Source organism: Sparus aurata, chromosome 12, assembly GCF_900880675.1.
Source record: "Sparus aurata chromosome 12, fSpaAur1.1, whole genome shotgun sequence".
NCBI classification, from domain to species: Eukaryota; Metazoa; Chordata; class Actinopteri; order Spariformes; family Sparidae; genus Sparus; species Sparus aurata.
In genome coordinates, this window is record NC_044198.1 from 17,007,638 (window position 1) to 17,028,857 (window position 21,220).

Consider the following 21,220-nt stretch of genomic DNA (forward strand, 5'->3'; position numbering starts at 1 on the left):
TTAAACTCGGGGGGCTCCTGACACCCTGGTGTGACATCACGCGTAGCTCTACGAGCCCTGGTTCACGCAGCTGGGTGCAGAGAGTCAAGTCAAGGAAGACACACTTCTATAATTTAGTGAGATTCAAGACTTTTTCCAGACAAAATGTGAAGGAAAGGTGCTCTTTTTTATTATTGTTTTGAGGATTTAATTTTATGTCTTTTTATCTGAAGGATGAAGCCAGACAGGCGCATCCTCCTTTTTGCGTTAATCTCATTTAACTTCAAAGGAAAGGTGAGGAAAAATAAGATGTAGAACAAATCAAATATAGTGTGATTCAACCTATTTTAAGTTAATATTTTCAAATTAACTTCCAAATTAATCTTTTTTTTAAATGATTTACGACATTATATATATATATATATATATATATATATATATATATATATATATATATATATATATATATATATATATATATATATATATATATATATATATTACATAGACGCCTCTGGAGCAGCCAGAAAAAGGCCTGGAAATAAAAAGGTCACCTGACTTGAGATCCTTCAAGATTCCAGATGTTTTGCGCAAAAGACAGAAGAGGAGAAAATGCATTAATCTGCATTTTACGTACACATGACATGTGATGATATAGGCTACAGCTAAAAGAGAACATTTCAGGACACATAGGCTAATGAATTAAATATGTTGGATAAAGAGTTGTTTGACTTTGTTTCCATCCAGAAATATGAGAAGAAAGTATAAAGATGTTTAAAATAAAAAACAAATCACTCTTAGATTTATAGGACTGGAGGTTTTGATTGTTTACTGATCTACTTTTATTTTCCTTCTTCCTATGTTGTCCTTTCCCGGCCTGCTCCTCGCTCAGGTGTGCAGTCCACCTCACCTGTCGAGGGGGGGAGAGAGAAGTCTGCGGCATGAAATCAGCCACTAAACTGTGCGTCTGTACAGTCTAATTAAAGCGTCGCTGTCGCTGGAGGTGAGTGGAAACAAGCCGTCTCCTGCTTGACAAGTGTTTCCAGTACAGTCTCTCTCCCGGTGAAAACACACAGGGCTTCGGTTATCCCATCAGGCCACGCCCCCTCCGTCCTCTCCTCCTCCGCCTCCCCCTCCTCCTCCTCCAATGGCTGCGGGGCTCCGTCCCGTGCGCAGCCCCGGTTGGATAAAAACCTGGCTGGAGTGTCGGCAGCGCCCAACACAACACAAGACAACAGCGGACACACACAGACACACATTAACAGACAGAGAGAGAGAGAGAGAGACAGCACCGTGTCACAGCACCCGTCATTTGGATAATATCAGAATATCTGCTCGGGGACGTTGTGCGTGGGTTTTTTTGGAGCTATAAAGGTAAGATCCCCTCTCAATACCTCGTTTTTCTTTTTTTTGTTTTTTCTACTATCTGGAGCGAATAAGTGATCCGCAGTCCTCACAACACAGCGAGCTCGCGGGGGAACGATACACAGGAGACTTAAATTCAGCCAGTAAAAACACTCTGGAGGCTTCATGTCGCTCTGATGCGGTGATACACAGAAATATGAGGTGTTATTCTAATGATAAGGGTGGTTTATTGTAAGGAGAGGGGTCAAAGTGTGATGCAGTTGAGCGGAAAGTTTGTTTGTTTTTTTTCTTCAAAGAAGAACTGTAATCATCACCCAGATCAGCCTCAGAGAGTTTGGACATTTGTGGGGAATTTTTGGGAGTAAATCGCAGGTTGTGTTGTTTTTTTTTGTTTTTCCCTCCGTTGCAGCTTCATAGGTGGTCCGAAAACCAAAAAAAAAAAAAATGTCAGTGCTCGGGCCCGATATTAGGAGGCTGTTACTGGCTGCATGCTGCGAGTCATACAGGTCGTGCGTTACCCCCCCCCCCCCCCCCCCCCCCCCCATCTCCTGTAGGCAAAGTTAAACTCTGCAAAATGACAAGAAATAAACAAAATGAAGTTTAATGCGAAAATGAACATCTGGTAATATAGTCGTTGACCTCTTTCTGTACAAGGAACTGCGCAAGTGTCTAACAACACGATCATTACAAAGGTAGATTCAAATAATCCACCTGTGTAATTGAACAGAAGCTGTTAGACAGAAAACACGCACGAAAGAAAGCGATTGAAATGACTTTTAAAAAGTCACTTTATAAAGATGAAACGACAGGCGGTGAATATGAGTTGTAATGTTTGGAAATAAACTGAAATCTGTAAAACAAAATGTGAAAAATTCAGGAAGATATTAACTGTATTAAGCGTAACATTCAATTTCAACCAAAACAGTTTTTACTTTACTTATATTTACAATATAAAGGCGACATGGTTACACCAGACTGACCAGGAAACACAAAGTTACATTATAAAAATCAAGAAAAAGCTTATTTCTGTTTATGTCCCAAAAATAAATAATCAGTAGTGATTAAATAACTATTGAGAATTATATTCTGCAATCATAATAACATTTTCATTTCATTTTAATGTTCAAGGTAATTTTGCTTATTATACAACACAGGGAGCATAACGAAATAAACGTTTGTTAAAACTTCTTTATATATATAATAAATAATAAGTAACATATCTATATATATATACACACACACACACATATATTAACGCAGTATGTTTTTTATAAGCACACACTATTAAGGATTTAAAGCATTTTAATTCAAATTCAATTGTGATTCTAAGCAGGTGCTTTTATTTTGTAGTAGCAACTGGAGATTTGAAATTCTAACATCCAGGTTTTTGGAGACATCTTGTACAACAACTGTAGTAAATTAACTACACACATATTCTTTTTAAAATGAAAAAGGTTTGAACTAAATTTTATTTGACACTACATTTTTAGATAAATATATCAGTGCCAGGCAAAATGTGCCACACACAAACATCAGAAGACAAAAGTTAAATATAGTTGCTGTTGCACAGTGGGATTTTTTCTTTCTTGTGGCAACGGTATTGAAATGTTATTAAACCAACATAGGTTTGGATGAAACACTTGACTTGTGTCATCAATCACCACATCCAGCAGAGAACTACAGCCTGTGACAGGCCGCTAATTATTTAGTTAATTTTGTAGTGTCCACCCAGCAGGACGTGACAACACCTGACACATTAACCGACGGTGTGACAGCTCCACACGCTAAAAATCATCACTTCTGTGTGATTCTTGTCCACTAAACCCCAATAATTGTCATCCCCTATCTGAGTTTGAGGGTGCTGCCGCTGTCTTGTTTTAATATATCACACAATGTTTGTCTCTTATCATGGTGAAGCTCACCCAGAAAGCTGAGCAGATGGAAACAAGACTTTGTACATATGGTAAATAACAACTGCTACAGATTTAACATCTTTTAGTTAAGACTTTAGTCATTTGTCTCTTTTGCCTCCATCTGTATCGCTTCTTTTGTCTTTTTGTAAAATTCATTTGTGTCCAACAAATCAGCCAGATCACATATATATTTAAGAGGGGTCCTTTAATTCATCTTCAATTCACATTGTGCTGAGTGCGCTCATGTTGTCTGAATCAGGTTTTCCTCCATTTTGGTTTAAGACAGATTTAAAAGAGTCTGTGTTTTTTTAAACACAGTCCTGAAAGGCGAATCTCTCTTCTCAAACTTTTCCCACTTGCACCAAATTTACTTTACATCATCAAACTTTCCAAACATACCAAAAAAAACAAAAGAAAACACAATTTCTGGGTCTAATAATTGTAAAGTGATTAATGAGACCAGTCAATCCTAATTACAAAGCTGGTTAATGAAGGCAAATTTTATGTATAACAGGAGCAGCCATCTGTGTTGGCCCGAAGGGGAAGAAAATCTCTCCTGTTTTGCAAACACTGATGATTAAATCATAGTATTTTTTCCCCGTCTTCACTTGGAAAACAGGCATGTGCAGCTGATTTGAAGACAGTATTGAGTATCTGCAGAGCCACTGTGAACACCAGCTGAGTGTTTGTTCTGATACGAGCTCTGAGGCGTCACATAAGACGAGCAGCCAGTTTCACACAGCACTGTTCTCCTGCAGCGTGCGGTCCACAGTGCACTCAGGAGCACACTCATGCCAGACGTGGCAGGACTGGGAGTAAAAACACTTTAACTGGGACAGCGTGGAGGAGGAGAGCGTCACGTTCAGCTGGAGGAGCACCGACCAAAAACTCAGGGATATGTCCAGCAACACTGGAAGAGGTAAATACACACAAGACAAGCCGAGCGCTCAGACTCTTCTCCTGCTGCTGACTGTTCAGCTGCACATTTCCTGTCATTAACAGGAAGTTAAAGTTAAAGTCTTCATTAAGATGAGTCTTTATTCCCCCTAGTTGAGGTTAAGGTTACTTTATTGTCTCTTGTGTGGGAGAAATCTTTCTTTGTCATCAAAGGAACAGCACCAGACATTAAAAAAACACATTCACAGGAGCTCAAAGACAGTCTGAAATAAACAACCAATAAGTTGATCACAAAGTCACTGTGAATGACAGCATGTTTAACTTGTTCAGTTGTTTATCATTTATCTGCGTGGCTTTAATTTGGAAAGAAATGTCCCCCTAATGATTTAGTATTCATAAGCATTATACAAACATTTATCAAATGGTCAGTACATAATTGTAAGAGTTTGTTAACATATTTGTCAACAACTACCCATTCAACAATTGTTGTATAAAACAACAATAATAAATGGTGAAAACACACTAAAACATTAGTTAATAGTTATTCAACTGTTATTAACATTTATTAAGTAATTGTTTATGTAAGGTTGCAGCAGATGTTTGTAACATTTTATGAATATGTGACAAATAATTTGCGGCTCATCTATAAACATTATTTTGATGGTAACTAATAAACCTTTACATTTGCTTTATAAATGATTTATAAAGAATTACACTGTTTATTAATAGTCAACGATCAACTAAAGTTTATCTAAATAAACTGACCATGTTGGATGATTATTACAAACCATTACCATTGTAGTTTTGTTCAGTTTTACTATATTGTCATTTGTTGTACATTGAATTGTATAATTCTATTCTCCATTTAATGAATACCATTAATAGATGGTATTTTAAACTTTAGTCAATAGTTATTTCACTTTTAAGAAACCATGTATTAAGCAAGTGTGCAGGCATTAAATAACCATTTACAAAGGTTTAAAATCTTAATTTTTTTTTTTTTCAAGCATTTCATTCAATTTAATTCAACATAAATACACTATTTATTGTAACAGTTAAGACTGGTATGTAAATATATAACAAATAAAAAAATAGTAAAGTTGCAATAATAGAAATATGGCCTCATAGGATAAGTTATAACTGTTGACAAATACTGTACAATAATAAACACCTTCCTCTCACTACATTACAGTGTTTTATAAACCATTTAATAAATGTTAAAGTTGAGTGTTGGGCATCAGCTTGTTCCAGCAATTTTATTTAACCTCTAACTTCATTATGAATAAATAAAGATGTGTAGGATTGAATCACGTGTGGCTGTGCAGCAGTGCGCTCGGTGAGATGAAGTGTTGGAGGCCTGTGGGATGCAGAGAGGTGTCCTGTCCGCTCGCCGGTGACTCTTGACGGAGTGAGTCGCCGGTTCTCTGTGCGGGATATTAGGGACGTTAATTGGACGACACTTAAAGCTGTCAAATATGAATTCAGAAACGATCGTCCCCCTGGTCAGAGACACGTCAGCTGGGTCAATGATGGAGCAGCAGGACGCTAACGACTCCCATCTATCTATCTATCTATCTATCTATCTATCTATCTATCTATCTATCTATCTATCTGTCTGTTTTCGGGATTAAATCAGCTTTGTGCGGGTTTTATTTTTCTCCTTGTGCACGCGGCGTCCGTGCGCCCCGCGCGTGCCCGTGCGCGCGCCCGCCTCCGCTGCACCCCCCTCCGGGTCTGCTCCGCTTTAATATCCTGCAGGTTGATGAAGCTTGGCGGGGAGATTTTTTTCCACACTCCGCTGGCAGCGTTAATAGAGGCTCTCCCCCCACCTCACCCTCTCCTCCCTCTCCTCCCCTCTCCTCTCCTCTCCTCCCTCCCTCTCCTCTCCTCCCTTTATCGGCCTCGTTCGGCTGTTTGATGTGGAAATGAAAGCTGGGAAAAGGCTGAGAAAAGAGAGGTGTCTCAATGGGTTAAATTAAAAGCAGTGGTGTTCTTGCAGAGTCACCACCGTGCAGTCTGCAGAGGAACACACTGGAGGCTTTCTGCTTGTTTTGTTGTTTGCAACAGTGTTTCATGGTCCTGTGCACGTGCAAGACATTACAGCTGTAATATATGTATATGTATGAAAATCAAATATATTCGCAATGTTTAAAAACGAATTGATATTTATAACAGACGTGGCAGCAGCCATGATAAATAACAAGCGTTTGCATTTAAATATAATTAATAATATTGATATGTCTAAAAATGTATCACCATTATTTTTGAAGAACATTAAAGTGACTTATTTTATTTTGAAAACTAATTTATGTTTAGCCTACAACAAAAAAAGCCTATAATTTGTACCATGATCCTCTTATATATTCCTCATAATTCAGTGTTGTAAAAAATAACAATTAACATGATTTATGTAAGACATTTTGATTTAAAGTCGATTAAAACGTACACATTAAAAGACAGTTTGTAGATAAGCCATCCACATAACGATGTGGGCTGATTCCATGTTTAGTTTTAATCACCTCATTTTTTGCTTTAACTTTAAATTGCTGCAGTACGTCAGTGAGTTCAAGCAGGATTGTATTTCTCAGCCGAATGGCACGTGTCTCTTTAATTTCAACACTCACCCCTCACTGAGACTCGTGTTACAAATAAGTGATATGTGAATGAGAATGGTGAGAATAAGCCTGCAGGTGTTAAAGAGGTGTGAATGATAAAACAAAAATCAAATTGAAAGATGCTATTACAAAACAATGCAACCATCTGATATATTGATGGTTTGTTTTCAGTGTGAACTTCTCATTATTTTTTGGGGAAATTGCAGCCCATTGAACAGTTTAGATCCAAATAAGAAAGTGTCCTCGAAGACAGACTTAATATAAATCCAATTATGTTGGTAAAATCCCCTTCAACACTCCTTTTCTAAATAATCTTGTCTGATACTCATGGCGTTTTTCTTTGTTTCCTCCTTGTCCTCGACTCTCTTTAATGTAAAACTTCATTACACTCCTTGCTACACTTTATCAATACCACTTGTCAGTTTCCACGGACAACTTAATATTCTGCTTTAGAAAATGAAATAATTTCCCTCTGTGTGCTTGTGTATATATATATATATATATATATATATATATATTCTGTGTATATCCCTGAGGCTACGACACGTAACCCTGTAATGTTTCCTCAGCTAAACTTGACAGCTACTTTTTCATTATCACTTGCAACATTAAACGAGTTAATGACTTAAACATACATTTTACACTGACAGAAACTCGTTACTTGTGTGTCCACGCTTCAGAGTGTGTGTTTGTTTGAATAGTGCGGGGTGTGTAATGTGTAATGTGTGTGTGTGTGTGTGTGTGTGTGTGTGTGTGTGTATCCGCTGTCAGTAAAGTTGGAGCTAATTCTGACCTTGGGGACGGCTTTATTTAGGATCTAAACTGAAGCGCTTTTGTAAAATTAGCTTCACCGCTCTGTCTTCTAAGTGTGTGCGTGACCTCTGAAATAGTTTTTTGCCGTGACATCGGCACGTCTCAGGTTCCATGACATTTATGAGTGTTCATCCCCCCTCCTCCCCCAGGTCATGGGGGCCTTAACCAACTAGGTGGAATGTTTGTTAATGGACGCCCGCTTCCGGAGGTGATCCGGCAACGCATTGTGGACATGGCCCACCAAGGGGTCCGGCCCTGCGACATCTCCCGGCAGCTCCGAGTCAGCCATGGCTGCGTCAGCAAGATCCTTGGACGGTGAGCCACAACCGCCTTGCTCAACTTCCTGTTAATCAGCCTGATCTTCGACCTCTGAAAGTGTCTACTTGCCCGAGACACTTTGGTGTTTGTCTCACAGCAAAGCCAGAACTTTCACTTGCTTCATCCCACTCCTCTTCCGTCTTTTCTTCCAGTTACTACGAGACGGGCAGCATCAAACCGGGTGTCATCGGCGGCTCCAAGCCGAAGGTGGCCACCCCGAAAGTCGTCGACAAAATCGCAGATTACAAAAGGCAGAATCCCACCATGTTCGCCTGGGAGATCAGAGACCGGCTGCTGGCGGAGGGAGTGTGTGACAGCGACACGGTGCCCAGCGTGAGCTCCATTAACAGGTGACAAACTGAATTATGAATGAAATCCTGTTAAAGCTGCAAGTACGCCACTGGGGCTCAGCGGCATGTAGATATCTGGAGGCAAGAGTGCATATTCCTGAAACGGATTCTTTTGGTATGCTGGTGTTGAATATAGAATTACCGTTTTTGTTCCAGAATAATAAGAACAAAGGTCCAGCAGCCGTTCAATCTGCCTCTGGACGGAAAAGGCCTGAGTCCAGGACAAACATTAAGTAAGTCTAATTGAGACCCTAACCCTAACCCGTCCATATCACCGAGCATTATCACGTGACGGTTGAAGGATTGAGGTTAAAGATTAAAGAACGCGTCTCAGTGTTGTGTAGGATTAAGCTCTTGACCGCGGGATGTTACAGTATCGTTTCCGCTCCGTGTCTCAAATGTGTCTCTCTTTCTTTCTGTCTCTCAGTCCCCAGTTCGGCAGTCACCCCTCCCGAGTCTCCACAGTCAGACTCTTTGGGCTCCACCTACTCCATCAGCGGCTTGTTGGGGATCCCCCAGCCGAGCGCCGAGGGCAAGAGGAACCACGATGACAGTAAGAGTTAGATCACATGAAGGAGGCACCACGCGCTGGCGTCATTATTGTTTGATTGTGGTGGAGCGTAGGAAGACCATCAGATGCAAAGTCTTGGAGCATACAGATTCTGCTCAGTTGAATACAGAAACTTGCTGTTGTTGCTCGTTGAACCAAATCAACATCAACTTTAAACTTTGACATTTAGCTCCATTGTTGAGACCAGAAACCTGTGTTCTTTTTATATCAATCCTCATTGCTCGAATGTGTGAATGAAAACCTTTTAAACAACAACATGATTTGCAGTTTCACCACACTTTTCCCTCACCATCATCTTCTTCCCCCTCCTCCTCAGGTGATCAGGAGAGCTGCCGGCACAGCGTGGACTCTCAGGGCAGCGGGGGCGTCCCGAGGAAACAGATGAGACTGGATCACTTCGTCGCAGCCACGCAACAACTGGACTGTGGGTTCGATCGTCACCACTATCCGCCGGACTCATTCGGCCCGGCCTCCGGCAGCAAGACCGAGCAGGTAGAAAAACAAGTTTAATGTTTGATGTGCAGTGATACCACTTCTCCCTCAGGAAGCATTTATTGGGAGCTAGATCTACTTTTCTTGGTCTTGTTTCCTTCTTTTCTTTCCATTCTCCGTAACCATAAATTGAAAAAAATGTAAATTCCGTCTTTTGCTTTTCTTACTTGCACAAGCGCTTATTTGCTCTTTACACCAATAGCTAATCCGTGTTCATAATCCCCAGACTTTGTACCCGCTGTCCCTCATCAATGGCAGCCTAGATGAGGCCAAGACCAGCCTCTCAACATCCAGCTCCGCCATTGGACGGAATCTGTCGGCGCACCAGAGCTACACCATGGTGACTGGTGAGACTTCCCCCTTTGACCCGCTGACTCCATGACACCACAGTGCACCAGTGTCCTGAAGCCACTCACTCTTTTGTTTATTTCTGACATTTCACTCATTCTAAGTTCCACTCATCTGTGTCCATCTCTCTCACCCGCCTGCACACTGGCTGCCGTCACCACCTCAGAGCCCCTACAGTCCCTGCCGCTCTGTCTGAAACAGGAAATGTCCCCAGAGGTGACCAGCACGAGCCCCTCCCCAAACATGGTCGCCTCCAACCTGGCGTTCGTGGAGCTGCAGGCGCTGCAGAAGCCCGTCTCCGTCAGCTGCGGCAGCAGCAGCAGCTATGGCAACTCCAACCATTACCCTAACGCCTTCAACTCATTCTCCCATCATGCACCTGTGTACGGCCAGTTCAGCAGTCAGTCTATCATGTCAGGTAATGCTGGCCTCCACCTCATTCATGTTCATTTGTGCTGTGCGACTTTCTCGTGAGGGGCAGTCAGTGCAAGGCTGCAGCTAAAGTTGATTTTGATTAATCTGCCTTGTAGTAGATTTGTTTTTTGATTTGTTTGGTCCATTAATTGTCAGAAAATGGTGGGATCTTCAGGATAAAGTTGACTAACCAGTATCACCAGTTTTTTTTTGCTTACAAATTGTTTGATAACTTTTTAACCTGTAATCCTATCCATATCTTTTTAAAAACTAAGTGGCATCGCACATGATTTGTTTGGACATTCAGGGGCTCTGTAGTGAACCTGAATATGCCATCCTGTTCAACATTGATTTGTCAAGGAAACCCACGTAGTTTCTCGCTCTGGGCCAATTTTAAATGGTTGTAGCTAAGCTTTACTCTCTGAACTTTTTTGGACACATCTACATGGTCAGTGAATAAAATATTACGGCTGTTTCTCACTGAAAACGCAGAGGGTTTTATCATTATAACTGTCTTGCTTAGGTAAGATCAGATGTTGACAAAAATTCTTATGGTCGTCCAAATCCTATAAGAACACATTTTGTAATTAGAAAAACAAAAGTTTCTAAGATTCTGTCTGAGTTTTAACATGTAGTTTTGTTTTGTTTTTTAATTCTGTTAAATTTGTCAATTCTCGGACAAAGCAAATGTAAAATCAGTACTTTAATGTGTCAGATTGAAACTTAAGATTCAAATGACTATGACACTTGATGCTGACTGCACCAGTAAGGTGGGAAAAGCTATATAAACACAGGAGAGTCGGGCACCCCAAAAATTGTTCTAGATCTTTGAGGGTCAAGCCAGTCACCTGAAAACTCCTCCTGTATACTGTATAAATGCAGTGGTGGATATATTTGTTAGTGAAGTGAACTTAAATGACACAACTTCCTCTTTCCTCCATGCTCTGATGACGGCCACCAGGATGAAACGTTAGCATGTTTGTTGACACGACTCTGGGAAACTGGGGAAGTTGAAATTAATCGGCTTTGACTTGAATATTCGTGTGTGTGTGCTAAACCCCTTCCTTGGATATCTTGTTGGTCAATTAAACAAGCAAAAACCAAACCAGCAAATACTCACACCCAGGTAAAACGGAAAAAAAAATCTTTGTTTTTGTTGCAATTAATGTCTCGACAACAGCCTAATTCTGTTTATTTCCTCTGCAGCAAAACCAAACCTTACACAAGAATATCTCGTAACTGTAATAAAAACGTCTTGATATTAAAGATGTGTATTTTCTTCTGTGTGTTTGTGTTTTTAGGGCGTGACATGGTGAGCTCCACCCTGCCAGGCTACCCACCTCACATCCCCTCCCCGGCCCAGAGCGGATACACTTCCTCTGCCATCACAGGCATGGTCGCGGGTAAGCTTGTCTTCGCCCCCGCAGTTTAAAAGTCGAATGGAGGATGAGCTAGGAAATGAAAAGCAAATGAGCCCGGCAGGTAGAAGAAGAGAGGAGAAGAAAGAGAGGCAGGGGAGGAGGCTTGTAGACGGCTGAGTCGATGAGTAGTCTTGCCAGGCTGGGTGAACTGCGTTGTGTGTGTGTGTGCGTGGATGCACACGGGCCCAGGGGGTACAGGGAGCAGGCTGGGGGGTTCCGCCCTGCTGCCCACACCCCCTCCACCCAGACACCTCTGACCACACATCGCCATGGGAACCAGGGGGCCCAGGAGGGAGACGCAGGGTGGGCGGAGGGGGTGTAAAGTCTGGGTATGAGCGAAGAGGAGGAGGTCTTTGTAGTGTGTGTGTCTCACTGTGTGTGTGTGTGTGTGTGTGTGTCTACATCAGGATGCCTGCATGCAACCACAGACAGAGAGTGTGTGTGTGTGTGTGTGATGTGCCTTTTTTTTTTTTTTATTTGAAGTCTGCCCTCCGAAGCGCGAAATGAGAGGGTCTGATTTATTATTTTTCTGGTGGGCTCGCTGTGAGGAAGCGTTGCTACACAATTACTGAGTGAAAGGGGGGGGTGGAGGGTGGGTGGTGGGGTTAGGACAGGAGGAGGAGGTGGAGGAGGAGGAGGAGGAGGAGGAGGAGGTGGTGGGGAGCTCAGGGATTCATTCCAGCCAACATAATTACCAATTAGATATTGGAATGTTTAAAAAAAGAGAAGAGAAAGAAAGAGGAGTGCCAGAGAGGCTGAAGCAGGAAGTGCAGGTTGGAGAAGAGGAGGAGGAGGAGGAGGAGGGCATTTCGGAGGGCGATGCGAGGGGCCGAGTGTTCACCGGAGAGGGCGTAGAGGCTAGCTGCATCCACGCACCACTGGTCCGAGGGATTTTACCCTCAGCCGTCCACCTGCACCGCAGATTAATGGTTTACAGGCTGCACTAACTGTTGGTGAATTATGAGCTAAGGCTGAGCTCAAGCTGGCACACACGCACACACTCACGCACACACAGACAACACCGCCCTGTAGAGCTCGCGGTGTATTTTAATAAAGAACGTTGTCTCGATGTGTCGTCAGTGTTTGATGAAGTTTTTTTTTCTTTCTTCCCGGCAGCAGGCGCAGACTACTCGGGTCAGACCTACAGCCATTCGCCCTACACCTCCTACAGTGACGCCTGGAGGTTCACCAACTCCAGCATACTGGGTGAGCGAGGACACGCTGTTGTTTGTTTGCAGCGCCGAGCACATTCTGTTTTACTTTGGGTCAAAAACCGTGACCTCGACAGTAAAAGACACATTATTTAGATGTTGAAAGGGTTTTTTCATAAGATTTACTTCGACGTCAAAAATACAATTTAACTTGATGGCCGCAGGAAGTGACCTCAGTCATATAATCCCGTTTATTTATTTATCTTTTTGTTGACTTGACAAATCAGTCATGTAAAAATGACTGATTTTAGCAAGAATGCAAATTTATACCCTTATTCTCAAGGCATGTAACAGAAACAGTAACTAGAATGGCACTCAGTAGAGCGCATACCTCCGCCAGGGCCTAACAGTCCCCTTTAATTCAATCAAACCTAATCCAATATCAAATAAAACCTATTTAAATCTGCTTGAATCTAGATTGTACTCACTCAAATATATCAGCCACTTGAATACACACAATGTTCTTAATTGAAGGGAACAGAAATGTAGGGAAAATCTTGCAATGGTAAAGAAAGTAAAAGAAAATTCCAGGATCTATCCATTTATCGGGCCAAGACACATCCTATCCAAGTATGGTGGAAACCAGTTCAGTAGTTTTTTTGTAATCCTGCGTACAAACCAACAAACAAACAAACAAGTAAATATGTAGTCTGTGGTTCATCCTGAGGTTTTTTGTGTGACTTCTGTGTTATTTTGGGTATATGATTCTTCTACATTTAAAAAAAATCCCAAATATCTTTACTTTCTATACTAACATTATATGACTAACTAAGATTAATTTACAGTGAGACTTTAGGCTCCACATTATTTCACATCATCTATTGATTTCACTAATTGAACCATTAGAACAGGACGTCCCAGGCAGAACAGACTTCACGTTGTCAACTTCTTACTATAATGACAAATACAAGGACTTCAGTGACATTTTAATCCATACGGGAAGTGAAGTCTAGTCAGTCATAGTCAGTTAAGTCAGACTAAGAGAAACGAGATACACTAAATGTTTCTGAGTGATCACGAGTTTGTGTGTTTACATCTTTTTCCCTTCATCTATTTAGGTTTCTTGCATAAAATGTAATCATTCAATAATACGTGACTTAAACCATCATGGCAGTAAAACTTTGTTTCAATCTGAATTTGAATCTAAAAACTTTATTTAATCAGGAAAAGTCCTGCTCAAGTTAAAAACCTATATTTTCCACATTTGCAGTCACATACTAAAGCTGCAACGATTTATTGATTAGTTGTCAACAATCAAATTATTTCCCAACTGTTTCAATTCAGTTCAGCCTCGGCGTCCAGAGATCATGGTTTAAAAGATGAGATACTTCTGAGTGTCTTTCAAAGAGACACCTGCACTGAAGTCTCCACGACTGACAAACATTTCACTCACACTGCTCCATCTTGGTCTCAGTAATATTCAAAGTATCATTATAACGAGAATCAATAGAAATAGTGATATTTCAAGAAAGAGTAGTACAAACTCTCTGATTTCAGCTTCTTTTTCCGGTTTCTTTCCTCCTATATGACAGTAAACGGTAAAACAGTAAAACATCAAGAAATGTGAAAATGTTCTCTTGGGCTATTTTATTTTATTTTTTTTATTTTTTCCCCAATTTATGACATTTTATAAATTGGGATATATCTGGGATCATTAAAGTAATTCTAGCTATCTATAAACCAAACAACTTTGGTTAATCAAGAAAATCCAACACTGAAAAATAATCATTAGTGGCAGCCCAACCAGGAAATAGGGAAACAGCTGTTCATGAATCTTATCTTCACAGTCCAAGTCACAGTAGATCAAGAGGAAACCTTCAAAATAAGCGTCCCAACAGTCCCTGACGCTGGGGACAGACGGCAGACATGTGTCTGGCAGTCTGAGATTATCATTGCAAGATTATTATTAGCAGCAAATTGTGCATTTATACATATAAAAAAAGTTAAATAAGTGGTATACGAGCCATTTTTGCTCTGATGGCGTCGACGATAAAGTCACTGGTGAACATCAGCCTACATAATCTCCTCCTCAGCAGTATGGAGGCATGTAAATCATGTTTTTGTGTTGTTTAGAGAAAGAAAGTCCTGCTTCTTCTCTCATCATCATCTTCCTATTATTCACTAAGAGTCGTGGGTTAGGGTTAGGCTTCAGACTCATCCACTTGCGGGGCGAGCAGTCCAAGCCGCTCTGTAACCATCTGCTGTGACAAAAAAGAAAAAAAAAACCTGGGATAAGATGGATAAAGAAAGTCTGACCCACCACCTTTGCACTTCCTGAACGCCCTCCATCTGTGCTGTCTCCCCCCGCAGGTTCGCCCTACTACTACAGCTCGGCCTCCCGCACAGCTCCGCCGTCTGCAGCCGCCTACGACCACCTCTAGTCCCCCAGAGAGAGGAGAGGGAGAGCTTTACATCAGCTGGAAAAAACCACTGGGTGTGAACTTGAGACTCTGCTGAAGAAACCAGCGCCGACACCCACTCATGTGTTATTTATTTCTCTGACTCATGCACGTTTACACACACACACACACACACACACACACACACACACGTCCTCCTGTCGTCTCCACTGCTGTTTTTTGGGCCAAAGACTTTCTTTTATTTTTCTCGCACATCATGCAACTTGACCCCGGTGAACACGGATATGCAACTCCTTTCCTTCTGAACTATGCCTGCTTTTTTTTTGTTTACAACGCTTTCCCATCCCAAGCCCCCGTCCACTCCCCTGACGTGCGTCCTGCTTGCATATTTGACAAATTTTCCCTGTAAATTCAGATTTTAAAGCTTTTTTTCCTGTAGACTACAAAAAAAAGGTGCCACCTGCCCTCAAAGACAATTAATGCATCTGTCTAGCAATATGTACATAATGTAAATGATGAATTACTTACGGGGAAGTGATGCAATTTGGATGATGAAGATGATTTGGCTACTAAAACCAACAAAGGCTTGAAATACATTTTTGTTTTGTTTTGTTTTTGTTTTCTGCGTCAAATAAATTGAGTTTTGTTGTCATGCTGATGTTCTGATGTTTGGTAAGAACTGTGACTATTTTTTCTTATACTGTTATTAATATTATTGCAGATGTAAATAATGAATTTCTAAAGAATTATTTTAATTAAAAGCATGACACATTTACTGCTGGTCTCACTGGTGTCTTTTTGAAAAGATTTCCCTGATTGAAAAACAATCAGACATTTATTATTATCATTATTATTATTATTATTATTATTATTATTATTATTATTATTATTATCATTATTATAATTACACGTCAACACTCCACTCAGCTTCATATCCTGAAATGTTGCATTTTTTAATTTTCTTTGTATAACTCTCAGCGTTTTTAAAAGGACGAAAGCAATGATCCTGCAAACACGCGCATCTGTTTAATTTCTTTTTTTATTTTCTGCATCATGTAGTTTTATTCGCAATTATTTCGTCCCTCTTTGTGGCCTCGTAATTGCGGCGCGTTAACGACGCCACGGTTCGACGCTGCCGCGGCCCACCTGGTGCCGCCGCAGCCGCGTGGGACGGCGCGCGGATGATGGAGGAGGAGGAGAAGGCGGAGGGAGAGAGGGAGGAAGATGAGGAGGAAGAGGGAGGGGAGGAAGAGGAGGAGGAAGAGGGAGAGGAGGAGGAGGAGGAGGAGGAGGAGGGAGGAGAGGACGAGGTGGGAGAGGAGGAGGAGCATGTTGTAGTGATACCTGTCAGCAGAGCGTCATCGTGTCTGAATCGAGACTTTTGTTGATTTTAGAGTTAAAATCGAATAGAATTACATGAAAATAAGAAGAGAGAGAAACCAAACCCCAGACAGTTTATTATCTCTGCATAAATAAAATAATAAAGTATTCACATTGTCACAGATAAACATGTCTATAGAGGCTTTATTTAATCTTTTACAGAGGTGTCCTTCATCTGCATGGTCAATAAAAGTTAGTATACAACAATGAAAAGTGTTAAAAGTGTCTGTTTCTGTTTCACCACCCACGTAGATTTGACTGTAGTTCATCAGTTAGAACACGGTTTCATTAAATGAATCAGAGGTGTGACAATTTCAGGTTTTTTACGATATTATCGCGATTTATATAAAAATATGGATCCAATGTTAATTTAGTGTACTCTGTGTTTTGTCTCTTTTCTTTCAAATAAACTGTAATAAATAAATAAATACAAAATAGTGTACAGAAAGAACAATTACTGTCCTGCTTGGTTACTAGTTAAAAGGCGAGCAGATGAACTCATAAACAAAAAGGTGCACATGGCTGAACGATATTATCGCTTGTGTGTTATTGACACAATATCAATATTTGTTTATTTCTAATATCACAGTTATCGCGAACTTTACAATACTGTATAGTACATATACTGTGTGAGTCCATTCTGTAGCTGTTCTGGAGCTTTTAATCATAACGCACCGTCTTCTTCAGCAGCTGGAGTCGCCCACTTGTCATGAAATTGTAGATATTGTAGCTATGCAATTTAGCAATAATTAATATAATAAGTATTTGAAAAACTATTTATACAGGGACAAATAAACAAACGTTTTACTTTTTTTATATATATATATATTTTTATTTGGTCTTTTTATTTTAGTTGGTTTTATTTTTACAAAACAAGAGAAGTTTGAGGGATAAAACTCAATGAAAGTTAAAAAAAAATTAAAATGAAAAAAAAGTGCATTCATCTGAGAAAACCTCCCCTCAGAGGAGAGAGCAAAGGAAACAAAACATACTTTAAAACTAACAATTCTACACAACTTGTCACATTTCCTTCACTATCAGTTTTTTTTTTTAATCCATTTTGAATCTATTATGAAAATGAAAATCAATCACTTCTAACAGGTTTTGTTTTTGTATATTCTTCATCTCATAAACGTATGTATGCTTGAGCCTGCTTCGGTCTCACAGCATCATGGATCTTTTCGCCCTCCTTATTGACGGCTGAGGTTCAGTCTCATTAGACCACTTCAGCCTCTGCACCTATTATCAGTTCACAAACTTCCGTGTGGTTCGCGTCCTAATTCCTCTTTAAAGATCCCCTCAAACCCAATTACATAACTCTTGACTGAGGCTTTATGAAGGCTTTTGTCTGGATCCTGAGACACTTAAAGTCCTCAATATCAGTTCAGTCAGAACGTTATCTGCCTCCTGATGAAGATCAGCCCTGACGTCTTTCTGTTTACAGTATGCACAATTCTTTCTCTCCGTCTCTCCGAGCTCACATTTCACCGTCCCTCTGACTCACCTCTTTACACTGTGCATCACTGTTGTGCACACCGCCCTGTAAACTTTAAACAATAGCTGCACTTCATCCCATTGTTGTTCAAGTGGCCTGGCCCACTCCAGACAGCCCATCAACTGCCTGGACACTCATTTTCTTTCCAGTTCCCTGCTCAGGCATGCCGAAACACAGACATCCATATACACTCGTACATACAGAGGAGCTCTCGAGCTTTCAACGTGCTTCAAAATGAACCCAGTTTCGAATTCCTCAGCCAGCTGACGGCCGGCCAGAGGAGTAAATGGCAGCGAATGTTAAACATTAACCGTCCCTCTGCCAAAAAACAAAACATTATACTGCTACACACAAGCCACAGCAGAAATAACTCCTCTCTGTCTCTCTCTGGGCCTATTAGCGAGGAGGTTTCGGGCCACAGTGCTTCTGGTCTGGTAATGAGCCCGGCAGCACAATACAGGCACCGGGCCGGAACAGCTGAGGGCAGACAAAGCTGGCAGGACGGGGCGACTGGGACTTACTACATTTAACACACAGCCATACCAACACTGAGAGTCCGTGTGTGTGTGTGTGTGTGATGGAGAGACAGGATGTGTGCCTAAAAGTGTGTGTTTGTGTGATATAACAGCGGGTGTGTGTGAGGAGAAGGCATGTGTCCCATTACCATTATGGGGACAAACTCAAAGACAGAATGGGGCCCCTGGAGAAATCGCTGCCAAAAAGGCAGCAGAGGAGTGTGTGGCAATCAGTGGGATGACGGGCCGGGGTTGTCCTGCGCCAGTCATCTGGAAAGTTCTCCACTTATCTCTGGGCCCGAGACACTGGCCAACCAATTCAACCCGGCAAATAAGTATTATGTAGGCTGACAGAATTCGTCCGTCCAAATGAGCTGCAGGACACGCTGTTGTTTTAAACTGTGAATGGCAGCACTGCCATGTGGGCCCCGCCCGGCTAAGGCACTCTGTGGCCCTCGAGGAAACCCAGATAGTGTGGGTGAACCCATCACCTTGTCTATTCACTGTCCTTCAAAATGTCCTCCTGTTTTCGTTGCAGCCTTTTGATAGCATGAGGTTCTTATTCTGGTTTCACCTTATTAACTTAGATCAGGACTGAAGGGCATCGTTTGTGTCTGGAATCCACTCTCCTACGTATCTTTCTGATGTTTGAATAGTCTGAATTGTGTCCGACAACTTTTGGAAATTTCCAATACCGACAAATTCCACAGCCAGTGTTGGACCTGACAAGATCACTGACTATTAAAGGTGCAGTGTGTAAGACATGGCCACCTCAAAATCAAGGCCAAAAACAAATAGTGGATACCTCGCACCAAAGTGCTAGCACTGCTAGCTCCTGCTAACTGTAGCTACCCTGAGCTAGTCAGCTCAGTTAGCCATGCAGCTAGCGGATCAAACTTGGAGCTCAGGCACCAAGCGGGCATTTTTGTTTTCGCCTCTAGCACAGGGACATGGGGCTGGAATGGGCCAAGGCTAGCCAGTTTAGCGTGCTTACTTTTTAGTAGATATCTCTGGAAAACACAATACGTAAACACTATTGTAGTGGAGTAAGGCAACAAGGCTGCCAAGTCAGCGCAAAATCTTGTGGTGACAGAGTCGGATATTTTTGACGAGAAGTAAAGATGTCCCCAGCAGTGTTTGTGGCAACCAAAGCAGGTATTTTAAGCCATAACATCATCTTTCTCAATGATGTTGAGAAAGATGATCTGTTTTTGGGTCCTATTCCTAACCAGACTACAAGCACAGTATGACATTGAAAACTGGACCTACAGTTGCAGTGTGTTGAACTGACGTGTTATATCAAGTTAAAAGTAGGTTATTTTCTCATAAGCTCACATGCAATTATACTTATGTGGCCGCCCCCTGCTGGCCATAGAAATAATGCAGGTTGTCAATACACCAGACCACATTAGGTGAAGTTTGTAATTGGAGTAACAGCAGCATAAAGCATAGGTAAAAACCTGTTAAAAACGTCAAAAACTGACTTCCAAACTAAACATCCTATGGCTGTCAAGACATTTCCCTCAAAACCACAAGCACTGACGTCATGTTGATGCTGGAGGTGAAGTCCAGGGATCACTAAAGTCATTACGATTCATCTTCTGGGATCCATGAACGACCCAACAAAGGTTTGTGCAAGTACAACCAGTAAATGTCGAGACGTTTCACTTGGCAACCAAAAGGTGCAAGATGAAATGTCACAGGATCAAGAAACTTTTAAGGGTTCATCTTCTGGGTGCCATGAATATCTGTAAAAAAAACCTTCACTGCAATCCTTCAAATAGTTTTTGAGATATTCGGATGGCAAATGTCGGCATGAAAAGACACTGTAGCGAGATAAAAGGCCTCCGAACACCTGAGCGGACTTCAAATGACAACACCTCCCTCAAATTTCAAGAAGCTATCGAATCTCCTCCACCTTTAACCACAATGCACCTGGAAACAAATGTGCCAGTCAAACAGAGCAAAGTGGTCAAACAGAGGGTGTTTCTGTGTCGGAGGGAGGAAACACAGGTGCCCTGTGTCCGACCAGCTTATTAAACAACACACAGGCCCTGGAGGCAGGAAGCTACTATTGACTGGAAGACATCAAGAAAAACGCACCTTTCAAAGCACACACACATTCAACACTGCACACACACACACACACACACACACACACAAGGCGGTGGATAAAATCTGCCAGGTATCAGGTACCGCCCTGAGGGAGAGGGCTGACCTGCAGAGGCCACACGGCTGACAAATAGCTCATTCAACATCACACACACTCCTCGATAGCGCTGTTTCACCCTCGGAGATGAAAGATTATCAATCAGAGATGCAAATATTGATAGATTCCGATCGAATGCGAGTTAAATTCCTGTATGAGTTTTAAAGATGGACCGAGATAAGATGGAGCAGATTAGTTTGCAGACATTCTTGCTCCACTCTATACGTTGACCCACGGAGCGCCGACTTTAAGATCATGTTTGTCCTGCATCTTGAAAGCCACCGAGTCGGTGCCCGAGGAGTGTTGTCAGAGGAAGGAGAGTGTGTGTGTGTGTGTGTGTGTGTGTGTGTGTGTGTGTGTGTGTGTGTTTGTGTGTGTGTGTGTGTGTGTGGAAGAGGAGAGGCCAAAAAGAGGTCATGCGTTGGAAATGCCCTTAAGCAAGGCACTTGCCTTAACTCTCTCAAAGAGCCGGCCTTTGTGAGCAGGGGACGGAGGGCCGGCCATGATGAAATCTAAAGAGTGATTCATGTCCGGACTGGGTCTGATTGGCAAAT

The 21,220-nt window shown here is 41.6% G+C and overlaps 1 protein-coding gene across 7 annotated transcripts; it reads left to right on the forward strand.

Annotated features, from left to right (window-relative positions):
- The first annotated feature begins 1,214 nt into the window (after positions 1-1,214).
- pax8 (paired box 8) lies at positions 1,215-15,842 on the forward strand. Of its 7 annotated transcripts, none has more exons than XM_030434811.1 (12): positions 1,215-1,353; positions 3,877-4,176; positions 7,732-7,897; positions 8,053-8,250; positions 8,407-8,483; positions 8,678-8,803; positions 9,138-9,313; positions 9,540-9,660; positions 9,828-10,079; positions 11,377-11,478; positions 12,613-12,702; positions 15,018-15,842. In XM_030434811.1, the coding sequence occupies exons 2-12, from the start codon at positions 4,155-4,157 to the stop codon at positions 15,086-15,088; spliced, it is 1,401 nt and encodes a 466-aa protein (XP_030290671.1). In that variant the 5' UTR covers positions 1,215-1,353; positions 3,877-4,154; the 3' UTR covers positions 15,089-15,842. The 7 variants fall into 7 exon arrangements, with proteins under 7 accessions (XP_030290671.1, XP_030290670.1, XP_030290672.1 ...); XM_030434810.1 differs by having other exon boundaries at positions 4,016-4,176; XM_030434812.1 differs by having other exon boundaries at positions 4,016-4,176; positions 12,616-12,702.
- Positions 15,843-21,220: the final 5,378 nt, after the last annotated feature.

What these genes read in the sequence shown, in the direction of transcription:
- pax8 (XM_030434811.1), top strand. Translation starts at nt 4,155, where the DNA reads ATGTCCAGCAACACTGGAAGAG. An exon ending in GTCCAGCAACACTGGAAGAG is followed by an intron (nt 4,177 to 7,731) that starts GTAAATACACAC and finishes CTCCTCCCCCAG; the next exon opens with GTCATGGGGGCCTTAACCAA. An exon ending in GAGCTACACCATGGTGACTG is followed by an intron (nt 9,661 to 9,827) that starts GTGAGACTTCCC and finishes TCACCACCTCAG; the next exon opens with AGCCCCTACAGTCCCTGCCG.